The sequence below is a fragment of the Magnolia sinica genome, chromosome 17, assembly GCF_029962835.1.
Source record: "Magnolia sinica isolate HGM2019 chromosome 17, MsV1, whole genome shotgun sequence".
NCBI classification, from domain to species: Eukaryota; Viridiplantae; Streptophyta; class Magnoliopsida; order Magnoliales; family Magnoliaceae; genus Magnolia; species Magnolia sinica.
In genome coordinates, this window is record NC_080589.1 from 67,693,234 (window position 1) to 67,718,670 (window position 25,437).

Genomic DNA, 25,437 nt, shown 5'->3' on the forward strand with positions numbered 1-25,437 from the left:
CACGCCAGCCATATCGCTGGTGTGCGATACACCAGCTAGGGGTATACACAAACCTAGCTAGCTCGGTTAGCTCACTCAAATCGAAAAGGCCCGATTCGACTTGGTTCGAAGCTGAGTTCGAGCCGATTTTTTGAACTCGAAAATGAGTTTGTGCTGGCCCAGCTCGACTCGACTCTGATCGAACCCAACTCGAATCAAACTCGGATCGAACTAGTTCGGTGAGTCAATTACTTTGATATTGATGTTGCTCACCAAGTGTTTAATGAAATGACTCAATGAAGTGTGGCTAGTGGCAAGGAAGGTATCTATATGAAACAAATACCTTTTTTTTTTGGATTTTTATGTTGCTTGGAAGGTATTTGATAAAATACCTGAACAACCTTTGCTGTTGTTTTACAGACAATGGGATTTTGAAGGTGCAGTCCAGGTGTTTGTGGAAATGCCACATAGAAAAACTCAACTCGATCTTGGTTTGAACTCGGTCCGAACTGACCCAATCTGCTGACTGAACCGAGCCGAGTTCGAGCTGAGGTCAGCTAGTGGCCAAGCCGAGCCGAGCTGAGGCCAGCTCGACTCGGTTTGGCTTGATGTACGCCCCTAAGTCACCAGCCAATCTGCTTCCCCAATAGAGGAGCTTCTAGATACTGAAAATTGGCGCCCATGTTGATTTGGATGCTTTTGGTTTGAAAGGTGGGGGTGATTGGGCTGATTTGTGAATATTGGAGTCGCCACTAGCTGATTAATCTCAGAATCCCGCAGTCGGCTAGAACCCACAGAATACATAAGGTTGGAGAAATTCGAAGACTCTCCTACCTTAGATTGACTTCTGGTCTGCGATCCGGGATTCCGGGTAAGGGACCTCGATTATAAAGAGGGAAGGTGTTAGGCACCCTCTCTGCCCGTACGAATGTACGGTCTCTACCTTGTATGGTAAAACAATCTCAAGGGATGAATAAGGTGGTCGAGATAAGACTAGGCACACACATGGATTTCTGATACTGCAAGATCTGAGATTTCGGCAAGCCATAGAGCATACTTCCAACTACGTGTCTAGAAGGCGAATGTGATGATGCTTATGCAAAGAGGTAAGAAAAATGGACTAGATTACTAGGAATTTCTAATGTGATAGGATCCGGTGTACGGCAAGTCATAGAGCATGCGTTCACTAGAAGTCTAGAGAAGCAGAAGGGTTGAGAAGGGAATAGATGTTATGATGAATGCTTATATGTAAAATGAAAAGATCTTTGGCTTAAACTTGAATAGGCTAAGACATGGATTGCACCATGATCAATCCGGTCTAGACTTGGGGTTTGAGATGGTTGGGAGGAGGCTAAGGGGTAGCTGAAAAATCTAAACTTTGAGGCTTGGGACCTTCTTCTCTCCCTCTCTCTCTCACTTAGCTTTGGAAATGAAAAGTTGTTGGTGTGGAAATGTGAAGAGGAGAAGGCTATTAAGAAATAAATATATTTTACTTATGTTCTCAACGTGGTGAATAACCCCATGACTAATTGACTATGATTCTTCAGTTCTAACCTGATATCCTCGAGCTCATGTTGGGTGCTTGCTCCCAACATCTTTATGTATGCCATTTCGGTAACACATCCTTAAATTATTAGTTAATATTACATATTTTCATCTCACTTTTGTTTGTCATTTGATGTGGATCATATCTATCTATCTATCTTATTCTAAAAAATATCCTTGCTAATGCGGACTGCAAATTGAAGATTTGTGATTTTGGGCTTGCATGTGTGTCATTCAATGATGCTCCATCAGCTATTTTCCATGTTGTGTTTGATGCCTGTTATTTGCAGCTTCTGACCATGATTAATATATGACCTTTTGGATTTTAATGTGATCAGATTTTATTTCTCTTATTATGTTATGTACTTGATTGTCTGTTTGATTATGATGTCATGTGTGTTATGCACTTATGCACATGATCCCATTTCTTATATTTGTATTTATTTGCAGGATTATGTAGCAACCAGATGGTATCATGCTCCTGAAATCTGTGTCTCTTTCTTTTCCAAAGTAAGCTGTTTTGTATTTGCTAATCTTAAATATGGATTTATATAATTGGCCATTTGATGGTTTTTTATTCTCATGTATTAGTGATGATCATTATTGTTTATTCTCATGTATTAGTGATGATCATTATTGTTTATTCTCTTTGAGCCATATGTCGGCTCGAGTACTCTTTCAAACCAGCTCTTGCAGGTCTTTCTCATGCTTTTCAATGTTAGTGCTGAAACAGTATATGGCTTATATCAGGTCCGTTTGTGTATTGGAATGGGCTGGTACAGAATACATGGGCTGGTGTGTGTGGGTTTGCAGTTATTCAACATTCACAACTTAGGAGTAAGATTTTCCTGTTAATTGCATGCTTTTGGGAGTGCATGAATTGGTAATGTTCATTCATATTGTCGGTGTGTGCTTGTGCTTCTGTGGCTGTGTGCAATATTCTACTTCTCTAATGCCCCTCAAAGGAAAAAAGGAAAAAGAAAAAAGAAAAGAAAAGAAAAGAAAAGAAAAGGACAACGCAACCTTTAAGGGAATTTTTCATTATTTCTTTGCTGTTATATTGCAGTTGCTTGAAGCAGCCTGGTGTCTGACTAACATAGCGGCTGGAGAACCAAAACAGACAACGGCTCTGTTGCCTGCATTACCTCTGAATGTCCCTGTAAATTTCTTTATTTACTGCTACGTTTTAATGTCCCTGTTATTTGGTTCTGATTCTCGCTATTTACTCAATCGCTATCTTAACAAGCACCTTTTCATTGTTATGGTTCTTTGAGTTCTGAACTGTTCTGTTTGGGATTCTTACGGTGGAGAAATCCACTTTCATGGAGAATGAAGTGGTTGTAGCAAATCAAGGGAATGGAGCAAAGAGAAAGACCCGGTTCCAACTTAAATCTGTGGAGAGTTTTTATTTGGGTATCTTCAGCTCTCCAACTTCTGTAAATTCACTGATTTGGTGGTTAGGTTAATTGTATCCTTCCTCGTCTCGCCACTGATCGTCCATCTCAATATCCTCATTTCAGCCACGCTTATCCTTAGAACATGTTGTTCCTTAACTGCCTAGCATTTTGTCCGATCAAGCATGGCTAGTCCATGAATACTAAAATGAAGAAAAGGAAGGCTGTAAATTAGCGGAAATGTAATTAGCAGGTATTCTCGTATCCTTAACTTGACGGCATAGTGAAATTAATCCAAATATTTCACGGTGTGTAGAGTTGTTGGTTGACATGAGCTGGTTTTTTGCCACAGGTAGTTGATTATGGAGTCCATAAGCTTTGGAAATACAATAACGTTGGGGTATTTCATCTATCACCTACCTTGTCAATTCCATGTTGAATAAATTTGCTGGAATTTCAGATTAATTGCTGAAATTTCACCATTACTTCTTACATTTGACAGGTCCATGTATTTTGCCCCAAATCATGAATATTAGATGTTTTTACAATTCTGGAAAACTATTTTCTTACAAAGGTATTTATATTGGAAATAGTCTAAGCCTCCTAACAAATTAAATATAATAGCAAAAATAGTAATTGAAGTAAAGTAAGAAATGGTTCTAGTAGTTCAATGTAATAAGATATGCACAAATTCATTGGTGCAAATTTGGGTTCGGTTTTATGCCTTGGAACTTGATTCTTGTAAATGAATCTTGATATGTTGGGATGTGCTTGGCTGCTATGTTTTTGGACATTTGGCAAGCCATCAGCTTGGCTAATATGCTTAAAGATTAACTGCAAGTAAACTAACATCTTATGTGTATGTTTTGATGCAGGACAATTTTTACAAAGTTGGGCCAAGAATTCCAACTTAAACCTGACCTACAACCCATTAATGATAGTGTTTGCCTAGCTCCATATTTCAAGTTGAATAACATAAATTTCTTGCTAAATATTTTCTATTTGCTCTGTTTTGTAGGGATTTGTAGAATAATTTACTTTTAAATATTTCGGGCACTCTTGATCCTCATGCAAACGTCACCATCATGCAAGCTTTTATTCACATATGCACCAGCATCATTGTATAGCATCATGAACTAAAAGTTAACTCTATCAAGTTGTTTGAATATTAGATTGATAGGCTTTTATTGGACACTTGAAATGAAAATATCCATGGTCTTATTTCAGAATTTAACTATCCATGAATGGGAAGTTAGGTATATTGTGCAAAATGGAAGCAGCATCGCTGTGAATGCTGGAGGGTTAAACACAGAGAGTGATAATGGGGTGGTTGGTAAAGGCGTAGCCGCTGGTGGAAGTGGGAGTGGTGTGGATCAAAACTGGTTTGCACAAAGAGAGGCTGCCCTGACCAAATTCCGGCAGAAGAGAAAGGAAAGATGTTTTGAAAAGAAGGTAACTGGCTTTCAGTTGTGTATTTATCCTTTCTACAGGGGAACATTTGATAGCTTAAAGAACTTGGGAAACACAAGTGGATCGCCTGAGATGCACCATGCCAAGAGGCTCACAGTATGATTTGCTTCAAACTATTTTGTCAATCCTAAATGTGACCACATGTACCTACCAACTGGCACATGTGAAACACTCAAACAATGCATCAGGTGGGTGTCACCATTCAACCAGGCCCATCATCAGGTCAGTTCATATATATCAAGCAGGCCACACATGTTTGTTGAATGTGGAACATCAGCAATTTTTGAGCTCTTAATTGTTTGGTACATGTGTTGCCACCTAATGAAGGATGGCCTAATTTTTGTGCCCATTATCTACAAGGTGCACTACCAAAAAAAGGATGCGGTAGATTTTGTTTTCTCCTTATATACTAGACTTTATTTTTTTAAAACTTTGTTAAAAACAACAACAAATACCAAACCCAACAATGGGACTACTTGTCAGGCCTTTAGACTGATGCAACCCATGTCTAACCCAAACTTGTGGTTTTGGGCCCAAAAATCAGGCCGGTGAGAATTGGTGCGCAGTTGAGCATTCCTCATGATGGGCCCCACTGTTGAACAATTTGGTTCATGGAAAGATGGGGTCCACGGTCAACTCCATTTTCTATACAGATCAATGTTTACATGCCTCTTGATTGAATGGATGCAAAGGTTGGTGCAAAGTTCAGTATAGACACAGGTGAAATAGTCAGTTCTCTGCTCACTTTAACATTCTGGTGAATGGTGATCATGAATCCGATGCCACACCATGTATACTTCTGTTGGCGCTTTCTATTTGGGCATCTTTTCATATCCATTATTCTTGTCAGTTTGGGGTATCACACAAGCAATGTCCTTGAATCAGAAGCACTGTTTTAGAGAAACTTTGGATCATTTCTGAGCAACGAGTATGAAAGTACTTTTCACTATATTCAAAGGTCATTTTTTTATCCTCTTTGGAGAATTCACTGTCTTGTGAGGATTTGAAAGGTGTTGGCTCATTGAACACAACCTGCCTTCTGAAGTCTAGTCTGTATTTGGAAGATGCTCTGAACATACCCAGGTCAGGTCGATGCATGACTTCAACAAAGTGAATTATATTGACTGACTTCCCTGGTGTCATGTGTATGTCATAGTGTATAATCAAGTCCTCAAAGTATCACCTTGTATGATTTTATCCAATACTTGTGCAGGTTTTACTAGATTTTATACGACAAATAAATGATGATCAGGGGTATGTTTTCTTTTCTTGGAAGTAGCCATTCCAATTCTCATTTGTGTATTGGGTTGCTTTACCTTTAAGTTTTTATCAAAGAAATAGAATGCAGTTAACATGTGTTAATTTCATACTGCACATCTTCTTCTACTTTAGGCCCATGGAGGAGCAACGGCAGCGCTATGGGCCATCTCTGTACAACCTTACCAATATGGTGCTTTCAATTCGGTTGTTTCTTCTTCTTTCTTGGAGGCATTTCGAGGCAAGAAAATTGTGAGATATCTTTCTTCACTTGAATTTAAGTTTGTAAAGATAGAACCTTAGATCTTGAAATTTCTCTATGGTCTTCAAATTCTTTATTAGGGTCAGAGTTTTAAAACACTGGTTTCAACCTCTCTGACCGGTTTCTAGCAAATGTTTTAATTTGTTTCTAGGATGTTGATGTTGTGGTTATTTGACTACGTTGTAGGTTCCATGAATTGGCAAAGTTTGATGAGAAAAAGTGAAGCTGTCGCAGGCGTCTATCTAATCACAATGCACAAGGTTGCAAGCCGATTGAATGAAGGATTGTAATTGATTCATTATTAAATGAATGATTGTAATTGAATGAATGAATGATTATAATTTTTTTTTAAATGTAGGAAATAGCTACGGATATTAACCGTGGCTGATAATCTGTTAACCGTAACTGTTATTAAATTTGGCATATTGCTACCGATCCAGCACTATCATCGATATTATTGACATAAGTTCTCGATATTATTGACCTACCATCGATATTATCGATGACTTTAGTAATTTTCTCCAGTAAGCCCAGGTCTCGAAGCTCATATCGACATATATCGACCATACATTGATATTATCAAAATATACATCTCTTCGATAATATCGAAAATGATGCAAAATTGTCCAGCAACAAAACTCAAAAAATTGATGAATTTTTGATATTATCGAGACTTGTTCGATAATATTGAGTTCTAACTGAAAATTTTGGCCGTCGATATTATCAAGCTATCGCAGATATTTTTGAGCATAAGTCATAAATTATAAAAGCCATGGATAAATACCTATGGCTACGGTTTTAGTTCGTAGTGGTAGCAGGTGGCATAACAATAGGTCTGAAAGCTATAGCTACGAATTTAATCCGTAGCTATAGATTATGAAAGTACATATAGCTATGGAAATTATTTGTAGCGGAAGGTTGTACCGGATCCGTAGCAATATGCCTACTTTGGCAACAGCTACGGTTGTCAAATTAGAGCTATGGTTAATATCCGTAGCTATTTCCTACATGTAAAAAAATTATAATCATTCATTCATTCAATTACCACCTGCATAATCATTTATTCATTCAATAATGAATCAATTACAATCCTTTATTCAATCAATTACAATTACAGTAATGCTGAAAATACAAATCTTGGTGAGTCTGTATGCACTCGCATATGGCTAGGTGCGTCCTTCATCCACCATAGATAGAAAATGGATGCGAGTATCAGTAGTTCACTTGCACATCCGACATCTATACCGATAACTTCTCCTGTGCTTCATCTGTAATTATTCGAGGGCGAACCACCACTAGAGGACTCTACAACATAAAAACAAAGAATCAGTCAATTGAAGAAGGATGAAAACTAAATGCAAAGAAAACATAGAATTCCCCTGATGTAAACTGAATTAATGCTCCAAACAGTGTTCCCACAAACAAATTTTCAGAAAAGACATCATCCAAACATGCTATGAAATAAATTTTTAGACTAAAAATGCACCTAACACCGTTGAATAGTGTTTTTAGGTGTTATAGAATCCCACCCTGAGGTTTGAATTGCTGCTCATTTTGAAATCAATAGAATTTGAATCATTATTTTAAAAATACCGAGCATATGACTAGGGTTGTCAATGGTCCGGACCCAGGGTTGGCTTTAGCCTGGACTCTAAACTGGTAGGGCTGAGCTGTCAAGACGGTCCTATTAAAAATTTGTTTTTGCTTGGCCTGGGCCTAGCTCATTGACAGTCCTACATGTGACCAGCAGGCAACAAATGGATGTGTGTATTTGAATGCGAAGACATACTATATTTCACACCATGAGAAACCAGAGAATAGAACTTACTCCTTATTGGATTCTTCGATCTTTTCAACGTATTGGTTAGTTCCAATGATATCCTCAAGATACTCAAGAAACCCTTCATCGTGAGGCCCTTGGACCTTTGGCTTCATTAGAGAAATTTGCTCGACTTCACCCTGAAATTGAAAGAGAAGACACTACCAGGATGGAAAGAGAAGATCAGACTAATGTGTTTCAACAAATTCTAAATATAACAAATCATTGAAAATATTAAAATCAGAAAGGCACTTCCTCTTTTTTAAAGATAGCTCATAAGAAATGAGAATACACACAGTAATATAACAGGTGGGGAGCATACCTCACATATCAGTGGAACCATAACATGTACATGTAAAAAGATGACAACATCAGCCCCTCGTCACGTTCCGCCTCTTGTCCTTCAAATCAATCTGTGTAGTTCAATCTATGATCATTAAATTAATACCATGGAGAATACAAGATTACACGACAATGTAAATGAGCAGGAGCACCATAGACACCTCTATTCTATCCTTGAATATTTGATGGTAGCGGTTTAAAATGAATTTCTAGTTCCCTTTACCACGGCTTCACAAGCAAATAAGTATGAGATAGTGGAAATGTTTATCCTTGACAAATTTGGTAGGAATATTAAATCTTAAAAGGAAAAGTGATTAACTTCCAAGTAATTTAAACATGGAAAGTGTGGACGAAAAACATCTGAGTAACTTCACCTAAGACAACTAGAACTCAAGTTAAACCACCTAATCAGAAGTTGTATAAGCATGCTTCAGTTTATAATAAGAAAATATTATGAAGCTCATCCATTTTTAAAAGCAAAATGCACGATCATTGACATCTCTAAAACTTGTACATTTTGCCAAAGGACACTCTAAAATTCCTCAGATTCCAATACATACTGTTCCCATTCCACTTCATTACCAGTTCGAGCCTCAATACACACCAAAAAGCAGCCAACTGAAACACGGTGTTTAGAATTTCAAATTCTTCCGTACTGTACTTGCAACCCCATATTGTTATGAACTCAACCCAGTTCTTCAACTTCCAGCACCAAGTTTGATGTCCTCAAGAAACATATATAACACTCTCTGTACGAGGTCAAGCTTTTGACATGTACAGAAATGGCCATTCTACTCACATCTATTTGGAGCCTACAATTATACCCGTCTAGAAACTAGATTGCGACTAACTTGAAAGCAGTAAGGAGCATGTATGGAATCAAGTAGCATTCCTGACAGTCATAGAACAATTTCTATTACTATAAAGAGAGGCAGGCACATGGGTATATGACCAAGAAAAAAAAGTGAAAGGAAGAGTGGATTGGACCTGATGGACAGTCCCTAATCCTTATAGGTGAAATGGATACCAACAAGTCCATGTGGATACCACAACCTTCTCAATCACTTTCTCACACCTCCAGTAGAGTTAAAAGGACAAACAACCGCCATTTTCTCCATATTTCTATGAAACTCCTCAATAAAAGGAAACAAGAATATCTAGAATTTTATACTACCAAAAATGCAAAGCATCTTTCCTGACAAATTGTATACATAGCTGTAACCTTCACCACGTGGGTATGGTTTAAACCGGTGTTTTAAATATCGATGATATCAGCCGATATATCCCACGATATATCTTGTATGCCATCCGTGCAATACGAAACACATAGGTAGTGCCGATATATCCCACCTATTCGATCCAATGAGCAATTGTCGATTTTTGATCTATTTTTTTGCTGTAAATCAAATTAAATTGGTGTCAAATGATTACAAATATATGATTTTTCATGTTTTCCATGAAAAATCGTGGATTTGGAACTTTGATTTAGAGATTTGGGGGAGATGGGCCAAGTTGCGGAAAATTTTTCTCAATTTCTTGCAAATCAATTGCAATCTTTGTATCAAAACACAAAATCAATCGTGTGTATAACCTAATCTAGTGATTCTTCTTTTGCTTTTGAATGTATTGTTTGTGTTTCCATACATGTATTCTTATATTTATAAATTATATGAATAGACTTTGAATATACATGCAATTAGTTCAGTTGGACAATGCATGTATTAGAACCCCATACAAAGAAAACCCCTATTATGTGCATTTTTTTTGTAATGTATTGATTTCTAATTGTGTATTGATGTCTTTTTCAACAATCCTTGAAGTTTCATTGAAAAATTCAACCAATTTCCCAATGTTCCCATGTTTCTCAACAACAATGATACATTACGCGATACAACCGATATATCCCATACGATAACCGATATGTATCCGTATCCCAAGGGTGAGATACATTACGCGATAACGATATTTAAAACATTGGTTTAAACAAAACCCAATTTAAAGATGCATGTTTCACAAATAGAACCAGATACTGTATGTTTCTACCAGAATTGTCATACAATTGTTGAATCTGCAAAGATAGCTCTCATATCTGCAAAAAAAAAAAAAAAACACACGCACACAAAAAAAAAGGAAGAAGAAGAAAGAAACTACCTACTGTGTCGCAGATAATAGAAGGTGACTTTCTAAAATAGATCATTGGTTGTTCAATTTAGTGTTTGATTGGTCTTGGGCCTCAGTCCATTTGAACATCCTGATGGAGGTTGCAGGTGCACATGCACATCAAGTGGAGTCCTCTTGGGACTCATTTTGTATACATGGGTCACAGGTGGCATGGATGAATCACTTCCCTAATAACATCATTAGTTGAATTTGTTTCTCAGCTAGCACTATTTACAGTAAATTGTAGATAACGAACAACTTTAATATTTTAAATTCCTTGTAGATCTGTATATTTGCATTAGATGCCAAAACCAATAGAAAAATTTGCAAGTAGTATGTGTTGATAGTTGCAGAGCAAACAAGGAACTACATTCAAATCAAGAAAACCCACAAAGAACTTCCTTCTCCAATGGGAATTGAGCCCACAGAAACTTAATTTTTATCAAATAGACGCTAATGAGACAGCGAATGTGGATTTAGGTTTTCCATACACTATCCTAGCAGAGAGAAAATTGTTTCTTCCATTAAAACAAGTACTCACTAAGGCGAGACAAATATTATGGCCAGAAAATAGATCTTACAACAGCATCAACAGAAATTTCTGCTTTTTTTTTTTCCATAAATACAAGAAAGTTTCCAGCACAGCAAGATGTAGTCATACACTCATACACAGCATAAAGATTCAGCACTAGCAGCAGAATGTTCTGCTTTTCCATATGCAAATAAAATAGAACTGATATATTTCTGCTTCTATATCTTACATGGAGCCACAATCCAGCGTCTGCTACAAGCAGGCAACAGAATGCAAGATGCATGATGTGGACTGCAAGGCCAATTTGAGTGTCATTACCACAAGGTAGCTCTATATAAATCAAACAAATTTGAATGAGGAATGAACACTTATGAAGGTTTCTAGTTTCATGACTTTGTAGTCACACAAGCTACAAGGATAACTCTGCCCATACATGACCTTGGTGCAGCACTGAAACTCACTTGCCTAACACTCACAACTTTTATAAATCAGATCATCCAAGTTATTCCCAACTGTATGAAATTCTATACTGAACAACACAAAACTAAAATGGTTGTGACACAACATACCTGAAATATAACATTTTCCATTAGCTTTCTTTGTATTTTCATCATTATCTTATAAAAAAAAGCATGTCAAAGCCACCTGAAATATCACATTTTCCCTTAGCTTTCTTTGTATTTTCATCATTATCCTGTAAAAAGAGCATATCAAAGCCATGATGAAATTACCTCTCTATTCTAACTAAAAAGGGAATAAAACAAATGACAACTAGAAAGATTGTTGTAACCATCAGCTGACTTGTACATTTTGGTCCATTTGAGGATGAGACTACCTGATTTTTGAGGTAGAGATCTAAGTATTATTACCAACCAAATGGAAACATTGACTCTTGCAAAGGGTTTGTGTGTGGTATCTCCTTTGGATGATTGAAGAGGATTCAATAATGTAACATGTGACAATGAGCTATGAAAACAAAAATTCCCTGGAGGAAAATGCTGTTAGGATAATGTTCCATGCAAAACGGTAAATAGTAGTATCCATCTCTCTCACACAAAAAGTAACAGACATGAATTGAAGGGAAAAGGAAAAGCAAGTAAACTAATTCTCACAAATTCGAGTAGTCCAAATTCAGAGGGAAAAATCAGATGATTAATAGAATTAACTGAGATTACCTGGTCATGAAAGCCAAGTTGACTCAACTCAATCTTGACACCGTTTAAGGTCTTCTCCTTTTCTTAACCAATAATATTTGGGTAAAGCTAACAGGGAAATTGGTTTAGCTGAAACCACAAAAGAGAAGTGCGAACTTGAAAAGTTGATCCATGGCTTCATAAGTTGATAAATCAGACTACATCTTCCTTTCTTTCCAATGGGTAGGAGAGAAGATTGCACCTTCATAAACTCGAGGCCATCAGCTGTGGAACAATGGCTTTAACTTCAAGAAAATCATAGTCCATAGCTAGTTATTTAGACTCAATTTAGAACTTGAGCAAGTATCAACTAGACATGGCTCTAACTTCAAGAAAATCATAGTCCATATCTAATAGGGAATTTAAAGATTGATAGAAATGAAATAAACAATTGCATTGTTATGATTGCAAAACTCATAAAAAATACATTAATTTTCAAAAGGAAAGCTACAGCCATTAGGGCATTTGAAGATGCCACCAAAGTTATCTTAGAAGCAAATCTATTAATACCATGCCTAGCGACGTTGTGTGTACTCCAACCTTGGATTGCTTGCACTCCTTCAAATGCTTAGAGTGCCTTAGACCACACTTGGTCGAACCATAGCTACAAATTCAAAGAATATAAAGAACAAATTAAATATATAGATTGGAATAAAGAAAAAGGATACTTACCAAAGCCTAACCTCGAATAATGCATCAATCTTTCTAATTGCATCACCCAAGCCACCCTGAAGGTTTTGAAGAACCTCACCCAAATGGGCCAAGAAAACTTCCAATCCACCCTGATGGCTTACAATTTTCATGTTTCAAAGACAGAGAATGCAATCATGGTTGCCTTGCTGAATTTCTAAGTTGCCTCACTCATTTTCTAGGCTCCCTCATACAATTTCTACGTCGCCTCGCTGAATTTATAGGTTGCCTCGCTCAATTCCTAGGTTCCCTCGCTCAATTCCTAGGTTTCTTCACTCAATTCATTGGTTCCTTGGCTCAATTCCTAGGTTCCCTCACTCAATTTGTAGTTTGCCTCGCTCAATTCCATGTTCGCCCCGCTGAATTTCTAGGTTCCCTCGTTGAATTTCTAGGTTGCCTCGCTCAATTACTAGGTTCCCTCGCTCAATTCCTAGCTTCCCTCGCTGATAATATGAGAGTTACAATTCTAAGAGATCGGAATCTCCGAATAATACATGAAGGGAAATCTCCCCAAATGAACATCTCAGTTTAAGCGGGACAAGCATGAAATTGAGTGGGGCAAACATGAAATTGAGTGGGGCAAACTAGAAATTCAGTAGGGTAAACATGAAATTCAGTTGGGCAAACTGGAAATTCAACGGGGGAAACTAGAAAATCAGCGGGGCAAACTGCAAATTGAGCGGGGCAAACATGAAATTGAGCGGGGCAAACTGGAATTCGAGCGGGGCAAATTAGATATTGAGCAGGGCAAACATGAAATTTAGCGAGGGAAACTAGAAAATCAACGAGGCAAACTGAAATTTGAGCGAGGCAAACGTGAAATTGAGTGCGGCAAACTAGAAATTGAGCGGGGCAAACTAGAAATTGAGTAGGGCAAACTGGAAACTGTACATGTAAGCTTGCCATTATAAACAACTCGATTAAATAATAGAGGACCGATTACTCACGTTCCATAATAGATGAGAATGATAAAGAACGTAAGGAAATAAAGAGTAAGCAATGCGTTAATTTTTTAAATAAACAACTAGAGAGAGTAAGCTTATATGGATCAAGGTTTCAAAGTTACGAATGACTTCATGTGGTGCTTGCTAAATTCAACAACGCTATCTATCATAGAATTGCGTGAGGTAAGCCTGGAAATTGAGCAAGGCAAGCATGAAAATTGAGTGAGGCAAGCTAGAAATTAAACAAGGCAATCATGAAAATTGAGCGAGACGAACTAGAAATGGAGCGAGGGAAGCACGAAAATTCAGCGAGGCAAGCTAGAAATTAAGGGAGGGAACCTATAAATTCAGCGGGGCAAACATGAAATTCAGCGGGGAAAATCATGAAATTCAGCGGGACAAAAATGAAATTCAGTGGAGCAAACAGAATTTCAGCGGGGAAAACATGAAATTCAGCGGGGCAAACATGAAATTCAACGGGGGAACACATGAAATTCAGCAGGGGAAACAAGAAATTCAGCGGGGCGAACATGAAATTCAGCCGGGCAAACTTGAATTTCTGTGGGCAAACATGAAATTGAGCGGGGCAAACTAGAAAATCAGCGGGGCAAACATGAAATTGAACAGAGCAAACTAGAAAATTAGCGGAGCAAACTTAACAGATAATTTTATGGCTTGAGCCCAAAAATCTAAACATATCCAATGTTCAAATGGACCACACCACATGAAAATTTTGAATTGAACTTCTACTGTTGATCATTTCTTAGGGGCTACAGAAGTTTTGGATCAAGCTTATAATTGTGTTTTCTATTAATCCATGTCTGTATGATCTTATGAACAGGTTTGATAACAAACAAACATCACTGTTGGGCCTAATATGGTTTCAACGGTGGAAATCATTATCCCCACTGTTTCCCGTGGTATGATTCACTTGATCTTTTGATATGTTTCAATTTGGGGCTCAACCCCTTAAATTAGATGGAAAAACGGATGGACGGTGTGGATATACTACATACATTCAATGTGGGCCCAACTGAGTTTAAAATATATCTGTGGTGCATGCTTTCTTTACTGGACCGACCATTTTCAGAAGATAGAAGATGACAAAACGCTAATGTATGGAGAGGATGCAATCTAATGCTGATAAGGAAGGGGCCACAGAAAATGGGTTTTTTGTCTTTCTTACTCGAAAGGGAGCGAGGAAAGGGGGTGAAAGAAACGGCAGTGGAAGCAACGCAGTGAAAGGGAGGGGGATTTTCGTCCTCAAATTGAGTGTCCGTACGTGCAAGGTCTAAGTTGGTATGTTAAGTTTCGTTTGCTTCATAAAAACCACTGGATAAAAGGTGGGGTCCCCAATGGCAAATTTCTCAATCTTGATCGTTGGTCTGTTGGGCCTTATCATCCCAGATGGGGCCATGACCCAAAAGTCTCCATCGTTAGAGCAATCTTAACTTTTCAATTTGTAGTGAGCAAATAGATAGCTATGAAAAGAGGCAGGACATCGGTCCACATTTCAACTGCAAGAAGGCCAAAGGTTGTAGGTAGGATCTTCCAACGGGGCAGATTAGGCGGACCCGATCAACGTTTATGAAGAGGAATGAGTAGTGGAGCACACAGCACCGTATGCTACTTGAAAAGATATGTGAGACTCACCATGATGTATGAGTTTAATCCACGCCGTCCATCTATTTTTCAATATCATTTTAGGGTAGGAACTCATAAATGAGGTAGATCAAAATCCCAGGTGGACCACACCATAGGAAAGAGTAGTGACTGAACGCTCACCGTTAAAAACCTGCCGGGAGCCACAAAAGTTTTGGATCAAGTTGATATTCCTGTTTTACCCTTCATCCAGGTCTATGTGACCTAATCAAAATCCAAGGGTGGGATGGAAAAGATATACCCCATTTTTGGAATATTGCCCTAAAACGAGCTGGAAAAATGGATGGACGGTGTGGATAACGGATATATCATGTTCGGGCCCACAGAGCACCTAACAGTACCGACGTCGGTACTTGAGGGGTCATTACCGAATCAGAGTCCCGCAGGAATCCCCTGTGGGAGCTGTAGGCAATCCGCGTCTTTAAATACGGAGGCCTTTAGGGTTCTCCCTTCTAGGGTTTCTCTCACTCTCGCGCTCTCACTCTCATGGCGGTCCAACGCGTTGGACTCTCCCTTTTCGTCCATCTCTCCAGACTCCAAACACCAAGCTCTGCTCGCTTCTACCTCTTCAAATCCAATAAAACCCTAAAAATCTCCTCTCTCGCCGCCCAAAACCTCCCCATTAAAACCCTCAACACCTACGCCGCTGCCCCAAACACCTACCCCCCTCAGCAGCGGCCCCAGCCGTCCGATCCTCGCTTCGTCCAACGCGGAAATCAGAACCAATGGAACCGTCAAGACCAGCCCCGGAACCAATGGGCCCCTCAAGGGCCGGCCCCCGTCGACAATCAGGTGGCGACTCCTGTCCCTCCGTCCAACGTCGATCTGATGGGCCTCTGTCGCGATGGGAAGATCAAGGAAGCTGTTGATTTCTTGTGCCAGGGTGCCCGCACTGATCCCCATGTCTTCTTCTCGCTTGTGAGCGCCTGCGCAGATTTGAAGCTTCTCGAAGAAGGTAAGAAGGTTCATGATTGCTTTGCGCGGTCGCCATTCAGGGCTGATCTTCAAATCAACAATAAATTGATTGACATGTATGGGAAGTGCGGGAGCATGAAGGATGCCCGCCATGTGTTCGATAGAATGCCTGAACGGAGCATGGATTCTTGGCACTTGATGATAAATGGGTTTGCATCTAATGGGCAGGGAGATGATGGGTTGCAGGTATTTGAACAGATGCGTAAGTTGGGGGTACGCCCTGATGGGCAGACCTTCGTTTCGGTTTTGTCCACCTGTGCCAGTGCTGAAGCTGTCGAAGAAGGGTTTATTCATTTTGAGTCGATGACAAAAGAGTATGGGATTACTCCAGGGATTGAACATTATTTGGGGATGGTAGATGTTCTTGGAAAATCTGGCTATGTTAGTGAGGCAGAGGAGTTTATTGAGAGAATGCCAGTTGAGCCCACATCAGTAATTTGGGAGGCGTTGATGAATTTCGCTCGGATTCATGGAGACATTGAGCTTGAAGACCGGGCAGAGGAAATGTTGGTTTTGCTTGACCCATCCAAGGCTGTTTCCAAGATCCCAACGCCCCTGCCTAAGAGGCGAACAGCAATCAACATGCTTGAAGGGAAGAATAAGGTGAACGAATATAGGGCAGCTCCAAGTGAGAAGAGGGGCTTGAGTGGACAGATGAAGGAGGCAGGTTATGTGCCAGACACAAGATATGTGCTCCATGACATTGATCAAGAGGCAAAAGAACAGGCTTTGCTATACCACAGTGAGCGGTTGGCAATTGCATATGGGCTGATCAGTACTCCAGCAAGGACCCCTCTTAGGATTATCAAGAACCTCCGTGTTTGTGGAGATTGCCATAATGCGATCAAGATCATGTCTAAGATTGTTGGGCGGGAGCTTATTGTTAGGGATAATAAGCGGTTTCATCATTTCAAGGATGGGAAGTGTTCTTGTGGGGATTACTGGTGAAGTCATCACAAATTGAAGCTACATCCTCTGATATGGCTATGTGGGTACGTGACTGAGCTTCTTTCCTTTGAAAGTTCAATGTATAACTGGCAAAGAAATGATTGTTGCTGTAGGAGGGGAAACCAGTGTGTCCAATGTTTGAAGATAAACTCTGTGGATGTTATTATCTACTTTAGGCTGTACGTTTCACTTATCTCTAGTACTGAAGTGCTACTACCTTTGCTAATAGAAAGAAATTTAGTAATACTGGACAAATGGTATCTATATTCAATGTGATTGACGGCTGTGCATCTGCTGTATTGGTTAGCAGATTTGTTGCCTCTTTTTTTTTTTTTTTTCCCTTTTTTGTTTCCTTTTTTATTTTCCCCCCTTCTTTCTTGAAGATTTTATTTTTGTTGCACTGAATTATTCTAACAATAGAACATTCAGGTACATCTTAGGGTTCATTCACCTATTTACAGTTTAATCTGGTTCTGGTCAGGGTTTTTGACACCAAAAAATTTAACTAACAATCAATGCAAGAGCCTCCATAATAATTCCATGGATTTGTTATGTTTTTCTAATATTCAGCCAAACATCACTTTCTTGCAATGATGCTCTTTACAGTTTAATCTGGTAATGGTTTTTGAAACCAGAAAATTAACTAACCACCAACACAAAAAGTCCTTAATAATTCCATGGATTTGCTGTGTTTTTCTCATCTTCAACCAAATATCACTTTCCCGCAATGATGCTCTTTACAGTTTAATCTGGTAATGGTTTTTGAAACCAGAAAATTAACTAGCCACCAACACAAAAGCGTCCTTAATAATTCCATGGATTTTCTGTGTTTTTCTTATCTTTTGAGCCAACATCACTTTCCCACAATGATGCCCTTTACAGTTTAATCTGGTAAGGGTTTTCGAAACCAAAAAATTAACTAACCATCAACACAAAAGCCTCCATAATAATTCCATGGATCTTCTATTCTTTTCTGATCTTCCGACCAAACACCACTTTTCTGCAGTTGTTTTATTATGTTAATGCAATTAGTATACAATAATATTAGGAAAAAAAAAAAAAAGATTGGATTTGCTGAAGGCCTTAAGTCTCAATGGATGAAACAATAGCATTATGCAATTTGTTGTTTGGGAAATTTGTTGAATCCCAATATTTATGTATTTGCTGATTGTTTCCCTAGAGCCAAAATTTTCTGAATGCAGTAATCAGCAATTTCTACAATTTTTTAGGAGTAACAATTGGTTGTCGATTTAGCAAAATAAGACATTTGTCATCTTCAGAAAATCTTAAAGTTCTTTCTAATTGTTTGTTTTATGACTTTGTTTTGCAAGACTAGTAGAAGAACATTAGGAGTCAGTTCCCCTCTGCTTGTTTGTCTTTTTTTGTTTGTTTATTCGCGAACCCTGTGAGTTAGTTAATAGTGATGGAAATTTCTCCTAGTTCATAATTGCCATCTATGGCTTGATTATGATACTTGTTGATTTGCCATATTAAAGAACTCTTGTTTGGATAGCAGGATTTAAGAGTACTGTAATGTAAAAGTGGCATCATTTTAATGTTACAATGTTTGTTTAAACACAATTTAGTACTTTGGCACGCAATTTAGTGGTCAAATGTAGGTGTAATAGGAGAGAGGTAAAGGAATTTGCAAGCATTACAAATTTATAATACATTGCAATAGAAATCTCCTGTCCATAAACAGGAATCGGTGTATTTTGCATGTCAATTTGACATCTTAGTAATATAAAAGTATCATCATTGTACTTTTACCATGCCTATCTAAACATACGAATTCTCGGTCAAATTACCTATTGACCTATAGACATAACTAGGAGATAGGTATTGCAATTTGTAATCGTTGCACCTTTACAATTCATTATAGTGCAATACATCTCTATCCAAACATACCCTAATAATCATTTCCAAGTGTTGTACACCTCTAGTGGTATTGTCTACCTTCTCTGGTATTGTCTTGGCACTCTCAAATAATTTCTTTGGGATAGTTAACGCAACATATTAAGAGAGGCAAACGGAGCATTTTCCATGACGTGGGCTTCCTATTCGGGGTGGTTCAAAGTCCGTCTTCTTATGAGAACTGGTGATTGAAATATTATAGAACAAGCTAGCTGGGTGGAAGAGAAATTCCTATGTGGTAGGATTAACTCATTAATATGCTCTTTTGTATCTTCTAGGACTATTACATTTCTCATCCTAGATGCCTCTAGTGATGATTAGAAAGTTAAGAAAATTTATATAGACTTTCTATGGGAAGGGAAAGGAACGGTGCAAAAGTTCCACCTTCTCCACTGGCAAGAAGTGCAGAAGTTGAAGATCAATCGGAATATTGGTTTTGGAAAAATGGTGGAAAGGAATTGGGCTCTTTTAGGGAAATGTCGATGGAGGTATTGCATTGGGAGAACTAAGGTTGTGTAGAAGCACCTTCCTTTTATAAAGTATAGTGAGTCGGGTGGGGGTTGGTTATTAGGTTTACCATCAAGGAGAAGGGGGTTAGATGCGTGGGTAGCGATGAGCAAAGTTGGTAAGGACCCTAGATCTTCCAATCAGTATTTTAAATAGCTACGTTGTGTAGCATGTTGCTTATGCTATGAATTATAGCTTAGCCTTAACACTATTTAGCTTATGAAAATAACTTAAGTCGCATGTAGCCTATGCTACACACTACATAGACTATGCTACACTCTATGTTGCTAGTGGGGCTAAGTGTGCCTTCAGCTGAAAGGAGACTTATTCATGTGTTCCCCCACGGTTGATGATGTGGACGTTGTGGAGCCCAAGAGAACCTCTTGTGATCTGATTTTGTTTTGAAAGGAGACGACAAAACAGAAGAAGATCAAACAAATGCGGATTAGAACTGCCGTTGAGAAGCTTAGAAGGGTAGCAGCTAAGCTATTCGTACATGGCAAGATAGCTCCAAATGTTGCCAAGTTCCTAATTGCCAAGTGGTGGTCAATGCAAAGATGGAAGCAGGCAAAGGAGTGAAGGCGCCTATAGCGAAAGAGATTATGGGGAAATGGACAGAAGCAAGATGTAAAGGCTTATGTGGTTACCTATAGACAAATATGACAGATCAAGGATGCACTATTGTGTGTGATGGTTGGACTGGTCCAACTGGATGTAACATGATCAACTTCATAGTATTTTGCCACTTGGGAACAGTGTTCCACAAATCAATCAATGCCTCGGAAGAAGGAAAAAATGTTGAGTGTATTTTTGCCTAAATAGATAAGATGGTGGATGGGATTAGAGGAGAATGTATGTAGATTGTAACCGATAATGAAGCAAGATACAAGTCTATGGGAAGAATGTTGATGGCGAAGAGATAACATTTATTTGGTCACCATGTGCAATTATTTATGAAAATTAATGAAGTAGATTGAAGTATTCATGACATTTATGTGACTGTTTCCACGGTTGGATGTTTGTAAGTCTTTCATTTCCATTTATCATTTTCTTATTGAGAGTGTTTCCTTCAGGGCCTGTTTGGATAACTAATTACCACTATAATGAATTGTAAAAAGTGCAAAGCAAACAAGTACTTGTGTTTGGATGAGCATGGTAAAAGTGCAATGATGATACTTTTATATTATTGAGATATCAAATCAACAGGAAAATACGTTGATTCCTATGTTTTATTAAGAGATTTCTATTGTAAATTTGTAATGATTGCAAATTCCTTTATCTATCTCCTATTACATTTGCATTTGACTTCTAGATTATGTACTTAAACAAACACTGTAAAATTATAATTATGGTGCCAACCATTCACTCTAAAAGCTTAAGCTATCAGAGTGTGGCGTATTAATGTATATCAAGGGACTTTATCACTCCAACACCCCCTGCACGTGTGAGGTGGGAACTCTGCATGGGAACATACTGACAAGGGTGGAGGGACACTCACACCATAAATAGACCGGGCCTGATTTCCCGGTCCCTGGGCCGGACCTAATTTTCCTGACCCCTCGTGGGAGAATAATATATTAGTGAGGCATATTTTGCTGCTCTCGAGATTCGAACATAGGACCTTTCGCTCTAATACCATGTCAAATAACCATTTACTCTAAGGGCGTGTTTGGGCACTGGGATTAGAAGGGATTAGGTGGGACGGAATTGCATCTGGTCCCGTGCCAATTCCACTCCATGTTTGGGGAGGATGGAAAAGCTGTCGACGGAATTGCATTGGGTCCGATGCCAATTTTACCCAATGTTAGCAAGTTGTGTAGGTCCCACTATGATGTGTAGGTTAGATCCACACCGTCCATCCATTTTTTGAGATTATTTTAGAGCATGGGCCAAAAAATCAGGTTAATCTAAAGCTCAGGTGGACCCCACCATAGAAAGCAACAGGGATTGAATACTTACCGTTGAAAACTTCAATAGGGCTATATAAGTTTTGGATCTACCTCATTTTTAGGCCCATGCCATAAAATGAGGTTACAAAACAAATGAACGGTCTAGATATAACACATGTGTGTTATTCTTAATAACTTCGAATGATGGTTAGTATATCCATTCAATGTACCACCGGATTACCAACAAAGCATGGAATTATTCTTTTCCCATGTCAACAGGGTAATTATGTTTTTTCAATCCCATCCCACCGAATCCCTTCCAATCCCAACGCCCAAACACGCCCCAAAAGCTTAAGCTGTCAGAGTTTGGTGTGTCAATGTATATCAAGGGACTTTATCACTCCAACAAACTCCAACAGCTTTTACACTAGCATATTGTCATAATTTGCTATCCAAATAAGTTCTCGTAGCAAGTTGACCTTCTTTGGGATATATCTTTTATAGGATGCTGATGGTTTTGAAGAGCAATATTTAGAACATTCTAGAAGAGGTGCTTAATATAACGCAGGGGCACGCTCAAGGTGGGCGGTCCGTGTGAGGCAGGCCCCACCCTTGTGAAGCGGGTGGCCCATGTGAAGCGAGGCCCACGAGAGGGTTCAGCCGAGGTCCTAACCAGTGTTTTAAATATTGACGATATCGACCAATACATCCCACGATATATCTTGTATCCCACCTATGTGATACGAAATGCACAAGTAGTAGGATATATCCCCCCTGTTCGATCTGGTGAGCATTTTTTTTAATATTTTCGATCCTTTTTTCTATAAATCATGTTAAATTAGTGTCGAATTGTTACGAATCTATGACTTTTCATGTTTTGTATGAAAAATCATGGGTTAGGAGCTTCAATTTCGAGATTTGGAGGAGAAGGACCGAGTTGCGGAAAATTGAAAAACAATCAAAATCAAACTTGTATGTAACCTAATCTAGTGATTCTTCTTTTGCTTTTGAATGTATTGCTTGTGTTTCCACATGTCTTCTTACATTTATAAATTATATGGATAGACTTTTAATTTACTTGCATCAATTCAATAAGACAACACAGATTTGGACCCATACAAAGAAAACCTATCATGTGCACTTGTTTTTTGTAATGTTTTGATTTGTAAGTGTGTATTGATGTCTTTTTTTAACAATCACTGAAATTTCGTTGAAAAAATCGACCAATTTCTAATGTTTCCCCATGTTTCCAACAACAACGATACATTACGTGATACAACCGATATATCCCATGCGATAACCGATACGTATCCGTATCCCAAGGGTGCAAAACGTATTCGTATCCCAAGACGCGATACCGATATTTCAAACACTGGTCATAACCCATGAGATGTGGGGCCTAGGCTATGAGATAAATGAATTAATTTGCCATGCTCTATTAGTTCGAGCTCTTAGAGCAAGTGGTTAATTGTCCTGCATCAAATTAGTATAAGAGCAGGAGGTCTCGTGTTCGAGACTCCTGACCGGGAGTGATTAATGAAAGGGCATGCTTGTGGGATGCAGGGGCACACTCAGGGTGGGCGGCCCGTGTGAGGCGGGTGGCTCATGTGAGACGGGCCTCACCCACGTGAAGCAGGTGGCTCGTGTGAAGCAGAACCCATGTGAAGTGGGGCCCACGATGAGGGTTTAGCCGATGTCCTAACCTATGAGATGTGGGGCCTGGGCTATGAGATAAATGAATTAATTTGCCATACTCTATCGGTTCGAGCTTTTAAAGCAAGTGGAAAATTGTCCTGCATCAAATACCTCCTAGTGACAAATGAATTCGTAAACAGCGACTGATGTCTATTCATTCAAAGAAAGGGGGTAAAAAATCCCTTTATACCATATATAACGGGAAAAAAACTCATGTGTTGACCGCTTTGTGGATTATGGTTTGAATAGAGGGTTTCTTTGAGATTTAGTTTAACATACCTTCATCCCTTTAGCATGGTTGGTAGCATTTATTGCTCTCCATTCCTTCCTTGAGCTTGAATATCAAGATTGCAATCATCAATTTGACTTCTGGAGTTGGCAAGTATTTTCAGATTTATTGCCTGTAAGAAAAGTATTTTTAGATTTACGCTATTAAAATTTAGTTTGCAATTTGGCTGCATCATAGTCACATATTAAAACTAGATCCTCTAGACCATACAGATGGTGCCCACTTGCTGTCGATGGCCCTCGCTGTGGATTGGTTATGCCTCCAAAATCCCCATTACTGTTGAAGATCCCAACTATCACCCTTTTTTTTTTCTTCTAGGGGAAGCATGTACCTCCTGATGTTGTATTGTGTTGCATATGCTGCCAGTCAAAGGGTCAGGACATTTTCTTAAGCATGATCCATCAATAGCAGGGCCCAAAGTGGCAACAGCCTATCGCTGAGCCATGGACTCAAGGCCCAAGGATATGATACACACCCTTGCTCTGAGGATCAAACAGTTCCTCCTCCAACCGGCAAATTGTGGGTTATCTAGGCAATTTTCATGGTTGGAAACTGAAATGCAGTGCTGTGGAAGGGTTAATGTCTGAAACAGATGAACCATCTCCCATGTGACATCTGGAAAGTTTGTAAGTTTCAAACCAGGTCATGGAAGTGGACTTACTAATCTATTATGGAAGGACTGCAAATCCTGATTTTTCTTTTTCTTATTTTCTAAAAATGCAGGTGCTGTCGACTTTTGTGCTGGTTGTCTGCATCTCATGGACTTGAACGATGGTCATGGAGCTATGGGAAGGACCCAACTCAAGAGAAAGGTTTGTGTAATGGAGGTTTGAGCCGCCACGGACACTACACCCCCTCAGCTGCATGTTCCAATAGCTGTCCTGTAAATTCCCCTTCCATGAATCCTTGTTGAAAATTGCAGACTGATTACTACCATATTATATTTAAATGGGTATTTAACTTGTGGCATTGGACCATAATCTTCTCTACACTGTGCCTTTGAGCTCTCTGTGACAAAAAGCTACTGAAATTAATTCAATTGGAAGCTGAGCATTATCTTCCAGGACCTGCTCATGTGGACACACAACTGCAATTATGACTGGTCCATGGTAGCATGTACCGTCATCACCATTATCATTTCTAGGAACTCTCAGAATAATATAATTCCCACAGGATTTTTTGTGGGATCCCTGCACTGATGATGTGTTGCCCAGGTGCCTGCCATAAAATGCAGCATCTTAAAAATCATGATTTTTCGAAGTCAATGTAGTCCAAACTGGCAGGAGTTGTGATTTTATTTTGTTGCGATGGGCGCTGTGCTGCCGCACTTCTTTTTCACAGCTTTGAAAATGGTTTCTATCCGCTAGGTTTTACTTGGGTGCATGTGAACAGTGGTTTTTGAAAGGAAAACCTGTTGAATGTAGATTTTGAAAGTTACAAACAGAGACTTGTGCTTTAGACCATTCTAACATTTCCATTGAGAACTGCACTCTGAACCAAATGATGAATTGCCTTTTTTATTTTTGGAGAAGCGATGGAAAACAAAGAAGAAAGAAGAAAACAAAGAGATTATATACAACTAGCCCAGCCCACATAGAGATGAGGCAGAGACGAGGAGGCAGCCACTCAATCCTCAACCAAATCTGCTACCAGCTTACAGACTTCCACAGCTTTATATGATTTGTTGCGGAAGCACCACTGGTTCCTTTCCGCACTGTACGCAGGCAAAACCCAGTAAATTTGGAACTTGTTGAAGAAAAATTCCTAGATCTTCCTAGAGGCAGTGAATGGATAGATGATTCACTGATTCTTCATCCTAACGATCATCTGCCTCTTCCGACAAGTTATCCACCATGAGCACCCTGTTTTTGCCTACTACCGATAAATTGCTATTGAAATCTAGCATGGAAAAACTGCTCTCCGAGCCAAACAATCAAGCTGCCATTGAAATTCATGTTTTTCTTTTTTGGT

General features: G+C 39.0%; 2 protein-coding genes and 2 long non-coding RNA genes across 5 annotated transcripts; all 4 read left to right on the plus strand.

Annotated features, from left to right (window-relative positions):
• Positions 1-1,913: 1,913 nt before the first annotated feature.
• LOC131231695 (uncharacterized) lies at positions 1,914-2,821 on the plus strand. The gene is made up of 3 exons (XR_009164514.1): positions 1,914-2,034; positions 2,275-2,361; positions 2,591-2,821. It is a non-coding gene; the product is annotated as an uncharacterized LOC131231695 (long non-coding RNA).
• Positions 2,822-2,829: 8 nt separating this feature from the next.
• On the plus strand, positions 2,830-4,000 carry LOC131231694 (uncharacterized). The gene is made up of 4 exons (XR_009164513.1): positions 2,830-2,937; positions 3,045-3,171; positions 3,271-3,318; positions 3,794-4,000. It is a non-coding gene; the product is annotated as an uncharacterized LOC131231694 (long non-coding RNA).
• A 130-nt stretch (positions 4,001-4,130) lies between these two features.
• On the plus strand, positions 4,131-6,240 carry LOC131230598 (uncharacterized). Its single transcript, XM_058226499.1, has 4 exons — positions 4,131-4,370; positions 5,602-5,642; positions 5,781-5,897; positions 6,094-6,240. The coding sequence occupies exons 1-4, from the start codon at positions 4,131-4,133 to the stop codon at positions 6,128-6,130; spliced, it is 435 nt and encodes a 144-aa protein (XP_058082482.1). The 3' UTR covers positions 6,131-6,240.
• Positions 6,241-15,675: 9,435 nt separating this feature from the next.
• LOC131230252 (pentatricopeptide repeat-containing protein At2g15690, mitochondrial-like) lies at positions 15,676-24,455 on the plus strand. Of its 2 annotated transcripts, none has more exons than XR_009163949.1 (2): positions 15,676-17,351; positions 24,190-24,455. XR_009163949.1 is itself a non-coding variant. In XM_058226081.1 (2 exons), exon 1 carries the CDS (start codon positions 15,736-15,738, stop codon positions 17,170-17,172), a length of 1,437 nt encoding a protein of 478 aa, XP_058082064.1. In that variant the 5' UTR covers positions 15,676-15,735; the 3' UTR covers positions 17,173-17,216; positions 24,190-24,455. The 2 variants fall into 2 exon arrangements, 1 of the variants encoding a protein (XP_058082064.1); XM_058226081.1 differs by having other exon boundaries at positions 15,676-17,216.
• The last annotated feature ends 982 nt before the right edge of the window (positions 24,456-25,437 follow it).

Coding starts and splice junctions, on each gene's coding strand:
- LOC131230598 (XM_058226499.1), top strand. CDS start 4,131: ATGGTCTTATTTCAGAATTTAACTATCCATGAATGGGAAGTTAGGTAT. Junction 4,371..5,601: donor AAAGATGTTTTGAAAAGAAG/GTAACTGGCTTT, acceptor ATACTTGTGCAG/GTTTTACTAGATTTTATACG. Junction 5,643..5,780: donor CAAATAAATGATGATCAGGG/GTATGTTTTCTT, acceptor CTTCTACTTTAG/GCCCATGGAGGAGCAACGGC.
- LOC131230252 (XM_058226081.1), top strand. CDS start 15,736: ATGGCGGTCCAACGCGTTGGACTCTCCCTTTTCGTCCATCTCTCCAGA.